This window comes from Populus alba, chromosome 7 (assembly GCF_005239225.2).
Source record: "Populus alba chromosome 7, ASM523922v2, whole genome shotgun sequence".
NCBI classification, from domain to species: Eukaryota; Viridiplantae; Streptophyta; class Magnoliopsida; order Malpighiales; family Salicaceae; genus Populus; species Populus alba.
Genome location: NC_133290.1, coordinates 2,107,879 through 2,127,903, shown reverse-complemented (window position 1 = coordinate 2,127,903; position 20,025 = coordinate 2,107,879). Strand labels below are relative to the sequence as shown.

The 20,025-nt window shown below is 34.3% G+C and overlaps 2 protein-coding genes across 3 annotated transcripts; both read right to left on the bottom strand.

The window, feature by feature from the left end:
- Positions 1-2,832: 2,832 nt before the first annotated feature.
- On the bottom strand, positions 2,833-7,630 carry LOC118050551 (uncharacterized protein At4g37920). 2 transcript variants are annotated; one of them, XM_035060941.2, is made up of 7 exons: positions 7,352-7,630; positions 6,974-7,248; positions 6,409-6,574; positions 5,358-5,602; positions 4,239-4,426; positions 3,936-4,150; positions 2,833-3,267 (listed from the first exon to the last, which is right to left on the bottom strand). In XM_035060941.2, the coding sequence occupies exons 1-6, from the start codon at positions 7,539-7,541 to the stop codon at positions 3,940-3,942; spliced, it is 1,275 nt and encodes a 424-aa protein (XP_034916832.1). In that variant the 5' UTR covers positions 7,542-7,630; the 3' UTR covers positions 2,833-3,267; positions 3,936-3,939. The 2 variants fall into 2 exon arrangements, with proteins under 2 accessions (XP_034916832.1, XP_034916833.1); XM_035060942.2 differs by lacking the exon at positions 2,833-3,267 and having other exon boundaries at positions 3,657-4,150.
- A 4,760-nt stretch (positions 7,631-12,390) lies between these two features.
- Positions 12,391-19,557, bottom strand: LOC118050552 (probable protein arginine N-methyltransferase 6). Its single transcript, XM_035060943.2, has 13 exons — positions 19,259-19,557; positions 18,654-18,719; positions 18,294-18,362; positions 17,743-17,778; positions 16,991-17,056; positions 15,803-15,871; positions 15,547-15,624; positions 15,269-15,347; positions 15,076-15,170; positions 14,109-14,193; positions 13,653-13,858; positions 12,906-13,024; positions 12,391-12,782 (listed from the first exon to the last, which is right to left on the bottom strand). Exons 1-13 carry the CDS (start codon positions 19,463-19,465, stop codon positions 12,740-12,742), a joined length of 1,218 nt encoding a protein of 405 aa, XP_034916834.1. The 5' UTR covers positions 19,466-19,557; the 3' UTR covers positions 12,391-12,739.
- Positions 19,558-20,025: the final 468 nt, after the last annotated feature.

Below are 20,025 nucleotides of genomic sequence, written 5' to 3'. Positions count from 1 at the left end.
ACACATCTAATGTCAAATGTTTTGAATTATTATTTTTTAAAGAAAAATATGAGACATTCAAATTTAAAAAAGTAGCTTAAATTTAGGAAGAGTTGTTCTCAATATTTATTTTTATTTATACAAAGGAAGCAACTTTCTTGGATACACACACGCACCAGCTTTTGTTCTCGCATTTCGATATGGAACTGAACTATTTTTTGAATAAAAAAAAAATATATTTAGATGCTGAAAATATATATATATATATATATATATATATATATATATATATATATATATATATATAACATGTTCATGATAAATATGTAAAAAAAGTTAAAATAAGATATTCTGTCAAACCCGTGAACCCGTGATTGAATTATATGACTGGAATAATCTGATTAAAAATAAAAAAATTATAAAACTTTTCAAAAAAATATGTTAATTTTTTAAAACTTGTGATTTAAGACATTAAACTTGAAACACTCAATCAAAATCACTATCACAACTATTATTAATAAGTAATATCATCAATATTATTATTATTATCATTATATGACTATAATCATTATTTTTACTATCACTACTGTTGTTGTTGTTGTTGTCAGTTGTCACCATAATTATTGCTAACATTATCATTATTAGTAATAATATTAGCATTCTTATTAATATTATTATTATTTTAACGATCATCATCATAATTATTATCACTGTTATTATTGTTGTTGCTTTTATTATTGTCATTGTTATTATCATTACAACTATTATTAGTATTTTTACATCGTTATTCTTTTTCATCTTCTCTCTTATATTATTATTTTCATTATTGTTATTATTTGTAGAAGTAGTAGTAGCGGTAGTATTATTACCACCACAACCACTATAACAATTATTACTATTATTATCATCACTAATTTTACTATTGTTGTTGTTATCATTATTATTATCACTATTATCATTAATAATATTATCATCATCATCATTATTACTAATTTAATTATTATTTTTGTTTCCATCAATAATATTATTATTTTCATTATAATTTTTATAATCATCACTACCATCACCATCACCATCACACTTATTAGTTCTTTTATTAGCATCATCATCATTTACTAAGATCATTATTGCAATTATTATTGTTACTACTACTATTGTTATTATTATTATTATTATTGAAAAAAATAAAAATCATGAACTTGATTTAAAAGCTAAAATTAAGAAACATGAAAACTTCGACAAAAAAGCAAAAGAATAAAAAAATAAAAAGTAAAAGGACCAAATCAAAATACCTTATATACGTGAATTAAAAAACAAGGGTTAAATTGAAAAGAAATAAAACTTCAACAAAAAAGAAATGACTAAAAAACAATAATCAAAACTAAAAGGTTTGAACTTGAAAAAAAAATAACAATGAGGACTATAATGTATTTACCGAAGTAGGAGAGAGAAATGAAAGAAGAAAAAAAAGAAAGAGACAATCATCAGCAATATATCAGCACACCTGGAATACATGGCGGAAGAGATTTTTTTTATCATCAGAAACCACTAATGTGCAGCGGTCCCAACATGTTGGTGCTTGCTCTGCACGAGCCAACAACTTTTCAATTAAGAAACAATTATTTTTAAGGGAAATTACATTATTATCATCAACCAAACTTATAATGAACAACAAAAACTAGGATAAAAGGACTCAAATACCCTTGATTGCATTGAACTAAATGTATTATATTCAAGGGTGCATGTATAATTCAACTGTGTATAAAAAATAAAAATACCTAAATACCCATCCCTTTTAGTCTTAGGTGGTTCGATCTTTTCATACAAATAAAATTGACTGGACAATTTCCTCTCTTTTTAAATTTAGCCTCCATGTTAAGGAAGATGAAGTCAAATTGATCTGAATACATGAGTTGCTCTCAAAAACACTAATTTTTTTCTTTTTTGCTTTTAGAGGTATTTTATTATTAAAAAAATATTGAATTGGTTTAGAGATATCCCGAACAAATCGGTAATGACTATGTATTTCGTGAAAGGACCAAAGTAATCCTAGTCTAAAGATATGTAATTTTTTATGGAAATAATAAAATAGTCATTACACTATAGATTAAGGCTATATTAAATCAATCTAGTTGTTTAATAACACGAGAGCAATAAATTAATGGCAAAAAAAAAATATAACCAAAATTGTTTACAATAGATAAGAAGAAACAGAATCCACGTACATATTATTGATCATCAATATCTTTGAACACTCTATTGATCATAAATATCCATGCATGATGACAATAACGAAATCGAAGAGAATAAAATATAATATAATAAAAGCTTGAACGACATTATGGTAAATTTGGTGTATAAACTTTTTGATTTTTTTGTTTGAGTATACTTGCTTTTATTTTTTCCATTTTAAGTGTATGAATGTTCAAATTTTTTCTAATCAAGTCTTTTAAATCCTAACAAATTAAAAATTAAAATTCTGACATGTTTAATAAGCGTGCGCAGACATTTCATTTTATTTTTAATTAGATATGTATATATTTATTACAATAGCTACAGATTAAAGGGAAAAGAGCATAAATATAATATAAATGTACATATTATAAAGAAATATGATTAAAAAAATAATATTAAATATAAAAGCCTGTAAAACAACTTCTATCCAAATCAATGAAACTTTTGTGAATCTATAAAACTAAACATAAACTTTTATATCAAAATGAATTGGTGTTGAATCCTGGGTTTCTTTGATATGAAAATACGCTACTGGGGTTTTATAGATACAAAAATATTCTGATGAGAAATTTTTTTATAAGGGTATTTTGATGACTATCCCTTAAAACTAGATATTTTTCAAGGGAGAAAACCCCGTTAAATAACTTGTTTATTTAGAAGCCAATTTGTATCATTTACATAAAAAGAAAAAAACAACCATCCTCAACATCCCTAAAATCACAGCAGATCTTTAGCTGAAAATGTCAGCTAACTTCTACGAAATCTAAAAGCAAACGACAACAATTTCAATCAACATAGCAATAAAACTTTGGAGACAGATATACACCGTTAATACCATGTTAAAAAAAAATGATACTAGTTTTCTTTCTTTCTTCCCGCCATTCTCTCCATCTCCATAGGTATGACCACCTTGGACAAGCACCTCGAAGCTCTATTTCTTGTTCGTTTCCGATTTGTCCTTGTAAGGAATCCAAACTACATAGTATCAATCACGCTTCTCAATCTTTACACGGCGACGAGAATTGTCATTTCCACAATTCTTGTGATCTTGCCCTGCATTTATATTCGAGAAGCAATCTTGTGATGAAGCTAGAGTGAAATCTGCATTTATATTGCAGAGTAATCTTCACTCAAGAAAGCATCCAAGTCAATTTCTTTTATAGGAAACTAGTTATTTGTGAAATGTGACACCCCCTTTAACTTCTGATCCTAGCATAGATAGTTCTTAAATAAATAATTCAAGGCCAATAGTCCCTGAAATAAAAGTGGGAATCTTGTTCATATCCTTTCATCATAACTAAACATAGGTTTCTGTCCAATTATTGTCACTCAAAACATATCAGAAGCTTGTGTGTGTAGTGATATTCCTCTAATTCTTGTGGTGACCACACGACAAACATCTATTGGAACAATGTTGGTCAAATTTAACCATCGACAAAAGATTTGAAAATCCTTCCTTTTTTTTTTTTGCCAAATAAATGTACTTCGACATTTTAATTAAACAAATTTATCAAAAGGAAACAGGTCGTCAGTCCCCAAAAAGAGAAGAATAATACTGTCAAGTCATATAATCCTCTCACACTGCAGGGAGCTACACAAAGTCTCTTCTCAGTTCTCCCAGCAGCTCCAGTACAGAACAGAAGCAGAAAAGTAGCCTCACAATTTGCAGCTCGAGGATGTAGAAAGACTATGCTAGAGGTGTTGATAAAATTGGACTGTACCTCACTAGTCCTCTGGTTTAGTGTCCCCTTCTGGTTGCGTCTGAAATGTTGTCTTTTCCAAGTATTCTTCTTCAATGGTTTCTTTTAGAATGAACAGCCTTTGTATAATTACGGGCTGAGACATCTGCTTGGCTTCCTTAATGTCAGTGTCCTCTTTATTGAGATGGTATGCATCGAGCATTATCTTAATCCATTTGTGCAGCTCCTTGGGAGTCCTACACAGCAACAAAGAGTAGTTAAAGGATGTTATACATTAAACCAATACCTGAATCTTTGAATCACAACAGAATATGAAGCTCTTACGTGTATAAAGCATAAGGATCCTTGGCTTCATGGTCATCACCTGGAGAGAATGCTATTGCCAATGCTGAGAATCGCTCTTCAGGATCTGCGATGTTCAGCAAGTGCTTGAGGAGCTTTATTTCTTTTGGGGCAATGCTCCTAAGACTGCTCTTCATGGCTTTGTATAAACTATACATTATATCCTTGACCTGAAATCAGAGTCCAAGGCATTAAGCCGACAGTGGCTAGTGTAGCACAGGAAACTCATGAATGTAATGGAAAGAATGCTGTAAAGATTCAAGTGACAATTTTGAAGTTTTCTTGTCCCCCCCTCCCCCCTCTGATTTAGTGATTTAAATATCCGAGTAATACTCTTATGATGTAGATATGTTTAGCCTGTTAAGTATTTATGTCAGCCAGTTCTCAAGAAGTGAATAACAAAAGGAGCTTGCAGGAAAACTGATACTTCATTAATTAAGGTTTAGAATGCATCACTAGAGATAGAGTTGAGCAAGTAGATCATCAATAGGACGTGCAAAATTTATTTTCATTTCAAAAGCTAGGATATTATCTGAATTTAGCATTGGTTCAGCACAGATTCTTCATGAATTCCAGATTCCCTAAACTGAACTAATTTTGGCAAGTCACGGAAATGCAGCACTCTTATTCTGTGTCATTTAATGCTTCAATAGTTCTAGACTACACATAATAATCCATGATAGTTAGCATGCATGCATAACAGTCAGTGGAGGCCACAAAAAGAGGAAATATTGTTTGAAGATACTGAAATTGCAAACAGGATTAACCCTATAGGGTTGGCTATTGGTTAGGGCTTGCTTGGGTTGTGTGGATTAGGCACAAGTCTTAGGTTTGCTTCCCACCACTGCCAGGTGCAAACAATTCCATTTTTATATCATGTCAGTGGACTTTGGTCCATGATTTACCAGGTACATGTGGATAGACCAGTTTGCATGTATCCAGAGAATTAGTCGAGCCAAATTGCCCAGATACCTTCATCATCAAATAAAAAATACAAACATTATTTAATTAGTTCAGTTTCTTATCCATCTTCTTCTGGAAATATACAATTCTAAGCAGTTACGCAAGAGATCCTCAAAACAAGGTTCACACAGATTTTACCTCATTTTTCACACTAGTGGATTCTTTTGCTGCCGCCCAAGCACTATTTATTAATAGGATCAAGGAAGAGTCAAGTTCCTTTGCCTTGGCTAGGCTTTTGATCTTTTCACATGCTGCATCCACTGAAGAAGAGTTAAGGATATCATCAAATTTGGCCTGGGCAGCATCTAATGTCTCCAAACTCTCCAATGTATTATCGAAAGCACTGACAGCAGACATGCATTTAGCCACTAGCCTAGCTACTCCTGTTCAAACCATCAGAAAATCACGTTAGATGGTTGACTTCAAGCAAGAAACATGAGCTCATTATTCTTCCGCTAAACTAATCATAAGCCCTCAAACGAATTTTGGCAGGCATTTACTCATGATTTCCACTCTGGTTCACATATTATAAGCTATAAGGTGCCCTTTAACTTTTGTACAAAATGTTCTATCATTCTATGTACTCTTTACTTTGGAACATCCGTAATTCTTAGTTATTTGGTTTTGTATCTCTGAACAACTCCAGGATATGTCATTTCATTAATTAATCCATTCTCTCAATTCATGAATATATATATATATATATATAATATATATATATATAGAAAACATAAAACAAAAAATAAAGCATGATGCAATCACTTTATTTTTTAATCATTCTCACAGCAACAGGACAAGTAAGGTTGGAATTATTCTGAATGACATGAGTATAACAGAGTGATATAGATTGGAAAGGAAAAGAAATGACAAGGTGGATATAGTTCAGATTATTTTGGTTACTATTCTAACTTGTTGCATTAATTTGCGATTACATTCAAGACAAATTCAAGCTAGGCCTCATTCTCTGGTAAATAACTACGTCTCTATTTACTCTAAAAACATGTAGGCTAACAATAGCATCCTCAAAATGACCAACATTTCAGTATTTATGTGCATATATAAGAGTTCTGTTAGCATATGATCAAACTATCCTAGCAAAAAAGGGGTTCTCACAAACCATGCAATTTAGTGTAAACAAATGTGCACAATCCATCAAAATAATACACATCCCAAGTGCTCTCGTAATTACCATCACGGTCCTCCAAGGTGTCATAAGTTTCTGAAAGAAGAGCAAGGTAACGAAAGAAGTCTCCAGTAAAATCCTTGCGCCGTTTTGCAACAATTGCATTGAGGTCAGTTGGGTTATCTTGAATCTCCTTGAGAAGTTTATCATGTTTTTCCATATCTTCATCAATCTGCAATGTTTATTCCTTAGTACACCACAATCCAAAGAGTCTCTAAACTACACCACAATCCAAAGAGTCTCTAAACCCAAAGGCGTATATAATATATACATTTATCCAACTCTTAACCTTTTATACACTCATTTAAAAGAAATCAGATAGAAACAGAAGCAAAACCAGATTTCCCAATTGCATATTTCTCTTTTTAAGACACAAAACATAAAAATCTTCCTTTTCCCCTCAAATTCAGAATATTTTATTATCAAAACACACCAAGTAGGAAACAACAATCCTGGGAAACAAATCAAGTACAACATAAATAATAACACATAACAATTTCCTTTGTTTTACTAAATTTTTCCAAGTAACAGGGAGAAGAGGTGAAAAATGATAGATGCATCATTATTTTACCTTGTTAACTTTAGAGGCAAGTGAGATTAACCTTTGCTTCATAGTTGGATCAGTCTCTCTATCTGCTCTTGTTTTGCACCTAGTGTAGAAACTTTCCTTGTACTTATTCCACTCTTCCCTGAACACCAAATACTTTCTCCATTCCTTAACTCTAGGCTTCTCATTCAAAAACACATCAATTACCTTATCACAAAATTGGGTCATACTGTACCCTTCTGCAACTTCCACTTCCACAGGCACTTCAGCATTTGCTATGCTACTATTTGCTTTAAAACCTGACACAAAAGATAAATAAGAAATATTAAAAATCTGAAGCCAAGTTAAGATTTTGAATGGGCATTTCTTCTCAAATTGACAACTAAAGACATGGGTACTTACTGGTTTTCAAGATTTGAGTGGCCGCTGTTTTATGTCTGTGGGGTGACACTGAAAGGGGGGTTTTGAGAGTTGTGGAGGGTAGTTTTTCATCATTTAAAGAGGAGAAGAAGGTGTTGGTGGTTTTGAATAGAGCGGGTTTGGTTATAGAAGATGATAAGTTCAATTTCATGAAGCTGCAACAATTCTCCATGGCTGGCTTTGAGTTCGAGCAGGGTGGAGAGAAGCCACGACTTCGAATTTTTTTCTCCGCAAGTGGATAATATTAATTGATATTGTTTTTTGATAAGTTGAAAATATTTAATTTGGAAAAAATATTCTCGTTTTTTTAATACTAATTCCCACCTTTTTTTTCTTCAAAAAATCATTCTTAGTTTCTTTTAATTTTTAATACTAATTCCCACCTTTTTTTTCTTCAAACAATCTCTCTTCTTTTAATACTATTTTAGGTTTTTTTTCTTTATTGGAGCTGTTTTTTGCTATCAAAACCCATATTGTATAAAACTTTTAATTTTGCATGATTTGGTGGTTCTATTTGATTCCTATAAAGAAGAGCCTAATTAAGAAAAAAAAAATGTTAACAAAAAATTATAGAAATACTCGATGAATGAATACTTTCGAGATGGTGTAATTAATATTCACTTTCTTCATGGTTAATTATGAGATCCTCTTATTAGTAGTTTAGAAGATGGATCTTGTTCTTGCCAATTAAAAATAGATTTCAGTAAAACGAACCTGTAAAACCTTACTTTATTAAATATTAGAATTCTAAAAATGTTTAGATATAAATTAATAAGAAATATAAAGTATTAAAAATAAAAAATAATAATTGAATTACATCAAAATTTATGAATTCTAATTAATATTTTTAAATTATTTTTTTTTGCTATTGTCTTGCATTATATTTTACTCCACCGAACCGGAGAAATAGTGATGATATTAAAAAATAATCTATACAATTTTTTATTTGTTTATGTATGTATTTATGATTTATATTTATGTTACATATAATATAATTGAAAAGAACTATTAAAATAACAAGGGTTCATAATAATAATATAATGTGAGTCAAGATTTGTCAGTAATGATTATTTTTGAGAGCTATGTATTTATCCTAACTAATTTGAAAGATAATTCAACTGCCCATAATGTTTACTTTAAGTCCACTTAAAAATATTTTATCTGGTTTAAAAATTAAACTAATTAATTTAATTGTCAAAAAATCAAAACATGTTTATTTGATAAATATATATTCAATTTTTTTATTTAATAAATATAAGTTCGAAGTATAAAGGGGTGCTTTTAAAAAGCTATGAAAGGGCGTTTTAACCTTTGTCAACGTGTAATATAGACTGAAGATAAATAAATTATTTATCAGTGTGAGAATTTCCCTTTCAATAAATAAAGGCTATTCGTCTTCTTTTCACTATAAATGGCTACTATTTCAGATGGTGTAGACAGGAGGGAGTAAACAATGGAGGAGGACGAGATTGCGATGACATTGATCGAATCAATGGATACCTCCAACATGGTGTTTAGTTGCAAGGCTGGTTAGGGACCGTCCTTTTAACGCTCAAGCATTTACGTACGAACACAATCAAGAATGTGTGGCGCCCGCCCTGGAGAAGCATATCAATTGGAGAAGAATCTCTTTATCAAACCCAGCCTGCAACCTAAACACACCCTATTCAAACTACCGCATGCTAAAAACCCTGAGAAAAAAAGAGTCTTGTTTACTCTTCTAAAACTTGTAAGCGTCGACAGAGAACTGAAGGAAAATAGACAGACGGTGTGAGGGAGTTTTAACATGGGGCCGGTGGTATTGGTGGGGCAAGTTTTAATATGGGGAAGCGTAAGGGTGAGTTGGTAAAGATAGCAGTGATGGGGATGGAGCCTTTCCGATGGAGAAACGAATGAGAGATTATATAATTATAACTGAAGTTGATTCATTCTAGTGGAAGAGAGGCCCAGAGCTATGATAGCTTTGGTTTGGAACTGCGAGGGCCTGGTAACCTTCAAGCAGTTAACAGATTACACGAGTTTATCCTGCTTGAAGCTCCCAATCTAGTTTTCCTGATGGAAATTAAGTGGACTTCAAAAAAAACAACATGAATTTCAGAAGGTTAATGAACGTATGGGTTCAAAATTTGCTTGGTTGTAGATTGTGAGAGGGAAGGCAGAAATGGTGGGTTGGCTTTACTATCTGTAGACTGCATTGATACTGAGGTCTACCGTGATTCATTATTAGAGCACAAGTGGAGGTTTGCAAGAGTGTCTGGCTGACCAGAGATTTCAGAAAAGGAAGGAACTTGGAGGTTATTACGAGATTTGAAGCCTTAGAATGATCTCTCATGGTGTTGTATTGGTGAATTTAATGAAGTTCTTTACTCCCATACGAAGCAGGGTGGTTTGCCAAGAGATTTTGCACTCCTGCAAACATTCAATCAAGCTTTGAATGATTGTAGTCTTCAAGATATTGGTTTCTTTGGGAACTCCTATACGTGGATAAATAATCGGATGTGTTGTGAAATTCCAAAGGAGGAACTTGTTTCCTGGTGCCTCTCTTACACACCTTCCTCGTAACTTTGTCTTATTCATTTGAACCTAAAAATTATTGGCTCTGATGAAAATGGCAGGAAGCGCCCTTTTCTTTTTGAGGCGACGTGGCTGCGTGCCCGAGCTTGTTCATAAACAATTCAGAGAGTATGGTTGAATCTGTCTTTGGATTCGCAGAATTTTTCCTTTGCTAATAGAATAGAAGCATGTGGGAATGAACTGCAATAGTGGAGCTGGAAATACATTTGGCCATATGGCCAGGGCTCTGAAGGAGTACAGGAAAGAACTTGATAGGCTACAGTATTTGCCTCCCTCGGATGAGACTCTTAAAGCAGTGACAGATCTGTAAGAAGAGATGGATGGATTACTTAAAAAAGAGGAAATTATGTGGGCACAACGGTCTGGGTCTTCATGGATGAAGGAAGGAGACAAGAACACGCCTTACTTTTATGGAAAGGCATCTCAACGGATTGTGGTGGGGTGTGAGGTTTGTGATTATGTTTTGAGTATTCTTAATAATGGAGAGGATCCTGCTGCTATTAACTATGCTCCTATTTGTTTGGTTCCAAAGGTAATAACCAAGAATCACGCACTCAATTTCGACCAAGTAGCTCAAGTAACCTAGTTTTTAAACTGGTTGCTAAGATGATAGCTAATAGATTGAAATTAATTTTGCCGGAGATAATTCATGAAACTCAAAGCGCTTTTGTTCCTAGTCGGTTGATTACTGATAATGCTTTGACAGATTTTGAGTCTTTTCACAGAATGAGAAGGAGGAGAGGCCGTCAAGGATTTACGAGTCTGAAACTGGACATGTGGAAAGCATATGACAAGGTTGAATGGTCTTTTCTGCGGGGTTTTTATATTGAAGATGGGATTCAATCACAATTGGGTCGATCTAGTAATGCGACGTGTGACCACGGCTTCATACTCTATTCTGATTAATGGAATTCCAGGGGAGAATCTTAATCCTGAGAGAGGACTGAAGAAGGGGGCCCCGCTTTCTACATACCTCTTCCTACTATGTGCATAATATGAGGATCACGAGAGAAAGATCTGCTTGACGGCTCGGGACAAAATACGCAGAAACAAGTTAGCAGGAGGTTTGGGTTTTAGAAAGTTGATGTTGCTTCAATAAAGCTCCTTTATCCAAACAGGGTTGGAGGCTGCACAAGTTTCCTGATTCCTTGTTGGCTAGAATTCTTAATGCAAGGTATTTTCCTCTGTCAAATTTTTGGCATGTTGGTTTGGGCTATAATCCAGTTATACATGGCGTAGAATAGTGGAGAGCCGTGAGCTTTTGGAGAATGGAACCAGGTGGATGGTGGGGGTAGAATCTGGAAAGACAAGTGGCTACCGCGACATCATGGTTTTCGAGTGTGGTCTCCAATTATGAACCCTGATGCAAATGCCACTGTTCATCAGCTAATGGATACTAATACTCGCTCATAGAATGTTGGACTCCTCAATCCGACTATCTACCCCTTTGAAGTGGAACAGATCACAGACATTCCTATTAGTTGGAAGCTTCCTGAGGATAAGTTGATATGGCATTATTCTAGGGATGGAAAATGGTGTCAAGAGTGGATACCAGGTGCGTACTTCCAGTGACGATATGGAGAGGACGGGTGGAAGACCTTTTAGAAACTCAGTATTCCTCCGAAGGTTATAAATTTTGTGTGGCGTGCTTACAAAGAAGCCCTATCTACAAGATCAAACCTTGCTAAACGAGTGCGGATTGATGATGTATCCTGTGTCAGATGTGGCTGCGAGGATAATATACATGTGCTCAAGGATTGTGGTTGGACAAGAAGCATTTTGTTCTTGTCCCCTGCATCTCTACGTTGTGATGATATGCAAGTTTCCTCTTTTTAAGTCACGGGTAATAGGTCTGCAGAAGTCAGTTGATAAGGATATATTAGAGCAATTCTGTGTTTATAGTATGGGCTTTGTGGAGGTCTAGAAATGAACTATTTTTCAACAAAGTGGCAGGAGACTCCCATCTCCCCATCCCTAAATTTCCTTCTTGATTATCAGATGGAAAACTATAAACAGCCATCTAGTTCGATTATGGTGACTGATGGTATTCATTTTCTCAAGACAGCTCCTACAGCAGGGAAAGTTAAAATCAACACAGATGCTGCTATCAAGAAGGAAGGTGTGGGATTTGGTGTAATAGTGCGAAATGATCAAGGGATGGTCATGCTAGCTGTGAACTTTGAATCCTCTATGCATGTCATGTTAAAAGTGAAGCCAATATGACATTACTGTTAAGAAAATAATACAAATCATATTTTAGAATCTTATTCATCAGCTTAAGGTGTTGCCGGCTCAGCCTGTATGTTTTCCTAATTGCACCTCCAAACCCCAGTCTGTTTGTTTTTCATGTTTTTAGCTCGGAATAATGCTGTGAAGGTAGTTGTATTGCATGTTGTTTGTATTTGTACGTCGTGCGGTACTTGCGGGAGCTCTGTGAGATACTTAGCTCGGGAAAATTGCATATGTGAACGTAAAATGGGTAAAAATACAACGACATTGCCAGCTCTTCTTACACAGACCGCATCCCAAGAACAGTCTAAAATGAATTTTTGTAAATCAGCTCACCTATAGTTGTGTTTACAGTAAGTTTGATCTCCATGTCCTGAAGGTAGAAACTCTTAAAAATTCATGAATCTGCATAGTCAATTGAGGAGCTCCCTTTGAAGAAGAAAGCCTGCTCGGTTTTGCAGACGAGAGCTTTAAGTTGTGCCACGCACTAACTCGGAAGGCTTGGAATTATCTTACCCAGGAATGAACTATTGGGACTCATCCAACCTGTAAACACTCTTAAGAAAATCACCTCATCACTGACTCCTTTACAAAGGACCGCCCGCCAGAACTGTATGAACAATGATCAAAGCAAATGATCAATAGGCAGAAATATATAAATAGTTGTGATCTGATTCTACTTTGATGACGGAAGAGGAGATGAATCTATTAGCTTAAATGACTGCTGACTCACGAGTATCGAAGGTTAATATTCATGAATCGACGGTTTTCTTTGCTTTGTGTTAGTGTTGCTGAGCCTTCAATGAGTTGATCTTGCTCCACATCTATTGGGTCGTAGAAGTATATCAAAGTCTGGAAAAGGAAAAAAAAAAACAAAACAAAACAAAAAATCAGCCAAAAAGCTCACCAGGACAAGTACAGATGCAACATGAAAGAAAACTTTTTGAAAAAAAACATTGAACTCTTTTAAATTTTGTAACTTAATGAATATGAAAACACCACTTCACTCAATAAAACTTCAATAACACTTAATTCCACTGAAGATAGCTGCTTTTAGCAATCACAAGGATAATATCATATTAGTGCACATTTCTTCTACTTTTTCACCAAGTAGACATACAGTATACTGTTTTTGGACTGAACAAGGGTTATGTTCATTGATCACTGGAAAGTTCTTAACTGCCCAGCATATGCCTCCCATGCAAATTCTCCATGTCAAAAAGAAAGATTCAGCAGATTCTATAGCAATCAGTATCTGTGTACATTTGCACCCGAATTCAGCCATAAACAGTGATTCCAAAACAAATTTCTGGTAAACAACACCGACCAAGGTAACTGCTGGAATTAATTATTAAGGTCACAATAATCTACACAGGTTTTATTATGCTGGTGTAGCAGTTGGAAATGTTTGCTTCTGCTTATGGGGCCAACCAAACAAACACAGATAATGCACATTAATGACGACAGGAATACACAATACCTGTTGCCAATGTGTTGGAGGGTCCTCGGGTGCAGTGGATAGCACAAGTGCCTCATTTGGATTTGTCCTTTTCTTCCTCTGACTACCATCCATTGGAGAATTGTTTGATGGTGCAGTTGGTAAGACTGGTGCTCGAGGATTGATTGGAGTAGCTGCAGGCCCACCAAATTCAACATCGAACCAAAACGCAAACCCATGAAATGGAGCTAGAATAACATTCAAACCACACTTTTAGTAATCAGCAAAACAGAAAAGAATGGACACAGAATTTTTGGGCTGGAAAACAAGATGATATATAGGCATTTGAGAAGGTATATGAATGTTTTTTATTCAGCATGCCAGATTTCGATAGCTTAAACTTTGAAGTGGATGATTGATTAACACTAAAACACAGAGCAGGAAAGTTCCATGTTCAAAGAAAAGGATTTTAAAATTAATAAAAGAAAGGGAGCATACCTCTCATCATTGACCTGAATTTGTATGTCGTTGTGACAGATTCTAGTTCATCAATTGTAATCGTATAGCAATCCACATGCTTAACCTGTAACCAACACTAAATCTCAAATCTCTGAATGGAGTAGCTTTCACAAGAGTGTGCATGCATCCAAACAAGATATAAGAATGTTGCTCAAGATACAATCAGAGCAGCTATAGCAAAAGAATCTCAAAATCCATTCACACAGGCATCTCAGAGCAATAGGGGCACACAAGAGGATTTGTATCAGATAACAAGGTCCATATATTAATATAAGCATTATTCATTGAATAAAATAAGGCATGCCAAAACAAATCCATTGAGATTGTTCTTCACATTATTCATATAGAGCAACAAAACCTATTTATCATGATATTTTAGTCTCTTTATCCTCCTTCCAAATGCACAATATAGCAAATGTGTGAAAGTATGAATATAGGCCTCAAATTTTCTCAAAGGAGCGCCTCATGAATTTTACAGCCCTTGCAAAGCATGTTCAACAGAAGGGCAATGTTTATGCAAGCATGCTCTCTGTGGAAATAAAAATAAGTCCAAATGAAAAGAAATATCATTTGGACCATATGTTCATCAGCCATCACCTCTTAAAATTGCTTTCATCCAAGCATTAGATTTAAAGGGACAACAAATCTAAAACTTTCAACAAAATTTGAGCCACTCTAGGTTTTGCAGATTCTATCTCTCACATGAGCGCAGCATGCGGACATGCTCAGTCACTCACCCACTTCCGAACATGCTACCAAATGGACACATGTGTTCAATTGGAGTGCATCATGAAGAAGTAGGCAGCTTGAGCATTTACCCGTAACAAATGCGGCTAACAAGCCACAAATCAAGAGGAATTTTTTTTTCTTTTCTATGATGTACAATAAGTCATTAAAAGGCTTACAAAGAAGTTAACTGTACAATAAAGAAAGTGAGGAGACTCACCACATGTGGCCATGTCAATACATTTTCACCTGATATTGTTTCCACAGATGGCTCTTCAAATGCACACTGTTTTGCTAAGGGCAACATGGCAGACACTGCGACCAAAAACAGACACTAAGTTTCCAAATACCATCCCAAGTTCTCATCCAGACAGGTAGCTTCTTAAAGAGTTTCATATGAACATAATACTCACTATCGATTCCATAAACATTTCGCCAAAACTCAATGCTTTCACGGTATCTGTCTGGATGTGTGACAGGTGCCATGTACAACTGCAGGCAGTATTCAGAAGAAATCAGCATTACAAAACACGTGAGTACTTGATTGACAAGTAAGAAACCGTAGACTTCCCAAGTGGGATTCTGCTGAACATTTAACCTAGTTATATAATGTAAATGGAAGCAGAAAAGACTTATAAATCCACATAATACTGTGGTATACGACAACTTGCCAAGCAGGAAGAAAATTTACAGTTGCATTTGAAGGAAGAATAAGGCCTCCATGCTTTAGCCAGCGATCTCTGGCAGTGATGACGCTTCCCAGCATGCTCTACAAATTAAGAGAAAAGGAAGTCCTCAAGATGGTAAACATTGCATGTAATAAGGCAACGTGGGAAAGTACATCTGCCTACAAAAGGTTAGATGCCATAATGTCATGTCCATACTGAATGCATTGGATCTGGATTTGCTGGTTACAAACATATAAAATGCAAAATTTTAACAGTCACCTCATACAAAAGCATGTAGCCCATCCATTCTGAAATTATTACATCAACCTCCTCATCAATTTCAACATCCTGCAGAAATCATTATTACAGTGAAGTGACCAGCTGATAGGAAGCAGACAAGTTAATGCAAGAGGAAATAACACAATTCAGCCAGCACTCTGTTTCTCTCCCTCAAATTTACATGAAACTTATCCTATCAAACTTTGAAGGGTTCAATTGATATGTATAGACATATTTGCATGAGGCTACCATTTGTTAATTAACAAACTTGTGCACTGAACCAGTGCCCAATTTTTCAAGCCAATAAACAAAGAAGAGGACATGAAAGACATAGAGGTGCAGCCAGACCTCCACTACAAAAGTCATGCAAGAAGACAGACAAAGGTTGGCCCATTTCCTTTGGGGCCATTTGTATTTGCAGCCCAGCTGCACTTCTCAAAAATTTTGATTTTTTTTCTTCAAATAAATTTTTTTATATATCTTTTTATTATTTTGATGTGCTGATGTCAAAAATAAATTTTAAAAAATGAAAAAAAAAACATTATTTTGATGTATTTCCAAGCAAAAAAACACTTGAAAAGCAATCACTACCATAATGCCAAACACTGCCATAAAAAATTTCTTGGCCTTTCACAGCAAAGCAGAAACCAGGCTGTGAACCTTAAACTCCCCAAACCACGACAACCTTAGTGCACTCTATCTGCTAATTCACAAGTTGTGCAAATGAACCTGTACGTGCCCCAGACAGCCATAGACAACAAACTTTCTCTATCTCATCACCAGCAACTACGCTACATCATTCACTGAAACAGGAATTCCCAAAACAGAAAAAATGACAGTAACACTCCAACATTTTCTGATCAATATCATGACTGCCCATCTACGGAATTGACATGAATGATGATTGCTGAAATAGGGTTGAAAGCAATTGGTGATAGTCTGGTAAAAAGCTATGTTTTGCGCTGGGAGATAAGTTTGATTCCAATTGTCAGTAATCAATGTTTGCATTTACTGTACAGAAAAAATAGCAACTGATATATCCTGTACAAACGCTTGCTATTTTATAAAAAATCAAACTAATCAAATAAATAAACACAAATCATTTGCATGATAATTTAAGACTACAGATCCTTTGAGAACCCATTTCAGAGCATAGACATCATGTTAGCTATTTATACAGAAGCTTACCTCAACTCGTCCATGTAATACAATGACTTTGTCTGATAAATTGTTTGCCTTCACAACTTCATTTGCCTATTTAAAGAAAAGGAAAATCAATTCAAAACTGCATCTTAACTTAGTTCTTATACATTTAAGAATCTTATAAGAATTAATAAAATCAATACAAAATGCATACCATGCAAACCCTACAAGTTTTCATATGATTGATAGCCATCACAAATATTTACCAAAGACCAAAATGTGGAACACCTAACCGTATCCCACTCAGGAAAAAGGTCACATGAGAAATGATTATAAGAAATATAAGACATAAACTATGATTCCACATTCTCTAAGATAAGCAATTCCTGAATATTAATTTGCAAATTTTTTCTTATAATTATCAACAGCTAGCAATTTCAGATGCAAGCTGGGGACAAGATATTTTGCTGTCATTGCATTTTTCTGTGCATCAATTATGCCTGGTAGTATAATTTAAAGGTTGTTGAGAAGTTATGCTGATTTTACAATACTAACTTGTATATTATGCACACCACTGATCATGTAATGTGATATTATGAATTTTCCATTTTGACAATTGAACACCATTAGACACATCAACATCCTTTTCTCTCCTAATAAGAATGAGCATCTATGACATCCTTCTTTTATTGAAAAAGAATGTTCAAACTCATCACAAGCCACATGGAAAGTAGCAACCAAATAGCTTAATAACACACTGAAAATGTAATACAAAAATATGAGCACAAACACAGTACCTGCACAGCAATATCACTTGCATCAACTGCATATACCTGGTGAAACAATATCTTTCAAATGTAAGACACATGTAGATTGAAACTCATGCAAGCACAGTGGTAAAATTGTGCCTAGGCGTATACCATCTTGATTGAATATGGAACATAAGGAAAGAATCAAAGTATTTTCCCTAAAAACACAATAAAATGAGCAAAACCACTTTTCTGGAGACAATTTAATAGAGTACAGAATGACGAAAGGAATCAATTGATAATGATTCAGAACAGAAATATAAAAGTTCTAAGATGGAGCGATGTAATATATATATAAAGTATCCCTACAAAGAATGAACATTATATCAACATTGAAATATTAGAATTTTCCGTGCACCACTTGAAATGACCATTTAGCATGAGAGTTCAATAGTTGGATTCATCTATATCATAGACAATGCTTATGAGACAATACTATGCAATAATGAGGGCAAGTGATGATTTTATGTGCAATTTATTAATTCAGTTCCAAAATTACTAGAAACTTCATGTAAAAGAATCACTCCGATGTATCTTACCCGTTTTGCACCAGCCTGAGCACAAAAAATAGAAAGAATTCCGGTGCCACAGCCAACATCCACGACAACCTGAAAATGCATTCAAATCGAGCAATCAGGACACATACTGCATAAAATATTCCTAAAATTTCCTTACCACTGAGCAGAATATTGATACTCAACATATTTATTCTAAGTTTTTTTTATACAATTCTATGACATGATATATTTCATGGTCTTAATGCATATGAAATCATACATGCTGTATAAGCTCTATTCCAAAGTGCCAAGCAGACACAAAGCCTCCTCCAACATAGTTTTACATCAAGAAGAGCCCAAAATTATAGATTAACAACAGAATACTGATCAAAATGGCATTACCTTGCCTTCAATCAAACTCTGATGGTGAAAGATTGCATCCCTATAAGTGTTTGTCCGCACATGATCCTACATAGATAGAATAAAGATTTAGATATTTTTATATCATTCAATAAAAAACACTCTGATTACAAAATGAAAAGCCACAAATCAACCAAACTCCTAACTTCCAAGGACAAAAGATTTTGCACTTAACAATTTCAACTCAAGCATTCTAAAAATGATCAAACACACAAAAAACTACTAAGTGAAAACCCAAAAAAGCGTATCAAAATATTTCAAGAAAACAAAGCATAAACCCCATTTCACATTCAAGAAACAGAATTTCAACACTAACAAGACAAAGAAACATTTCAAAGAACCTTAAACTCCAAAAACCTTCACTTACGCATCAAACAAAACAGCCACAACACTAACAAGACAAAAAAACATTTCAAACAACCTTAAACTCCAAAAGCCTTCACTTACACATCAAACAAAACAGCAACAACAGAACTTAAAACCCTAAAGCCTTATTAAAAAAAAACCATAACAACCAACAAGAAAAACGAAAACCCAGATTATGAAAGTAAGTACATTTTAATAAAGATGACATCATTTTCACTTACCTTAATCATCTCTTCATGGATACCAACATGAGCATAAGAGTTAAAGTAAGCCTTGTCAAACTCGGTACAAGGAGTGACCTTTTGTTCCTCACCATATCCATCACGTGACTTGGCGCGTGCTCTTCTAACTCGGTCTCTGTGACTCATCCCGAGTTGCTGCTTGTTGTCTTGGTGGTATCCGTTACTGTCACCTGAGCTTGAGTACATTCTTGCCGCAAATGAGAGCGTGAGTGAGACACAGAGAGAGAGAGAGAGAGAGAGAGAGGACCAACGGTGGCGTTTTATGGATGACCGGAGAAGGGTGCGGGTCAGGAGTCTGGGTCTAGAAAATGGTGTTTGATAAAAATGTGGGCTTTGCTTATTTTGATTGAAGCCCAATTTTATTTTTCATGGGTCCTTCTGTAATGATCTTTCAAAATGAGAGGCCTTTTCAACTTAATTTTTTTTTATATATATAAACTTTTAAAAAATATTGTCATCATATATATATATATATATATATATATATATAAAACTTTTAAAATACACACAGGCATGCATACATACATACTAGTATATTGACTTGTGTTATATAGCGGGTCAATAAAAATATTTTTTTAAATATAAAATAATACAAAAAATCTAAAAAAATATTTTAAATATTTTGGATATAGTGGACAAGACAAATGGTATTATCCCATAGCAATAGTTTTGTTTGCCAAGCCAAACCCAATTGTGGCTTCTCAAAGCCAAATCAGATTTAATAGCGTTGGGTTAAGTGACTAAAT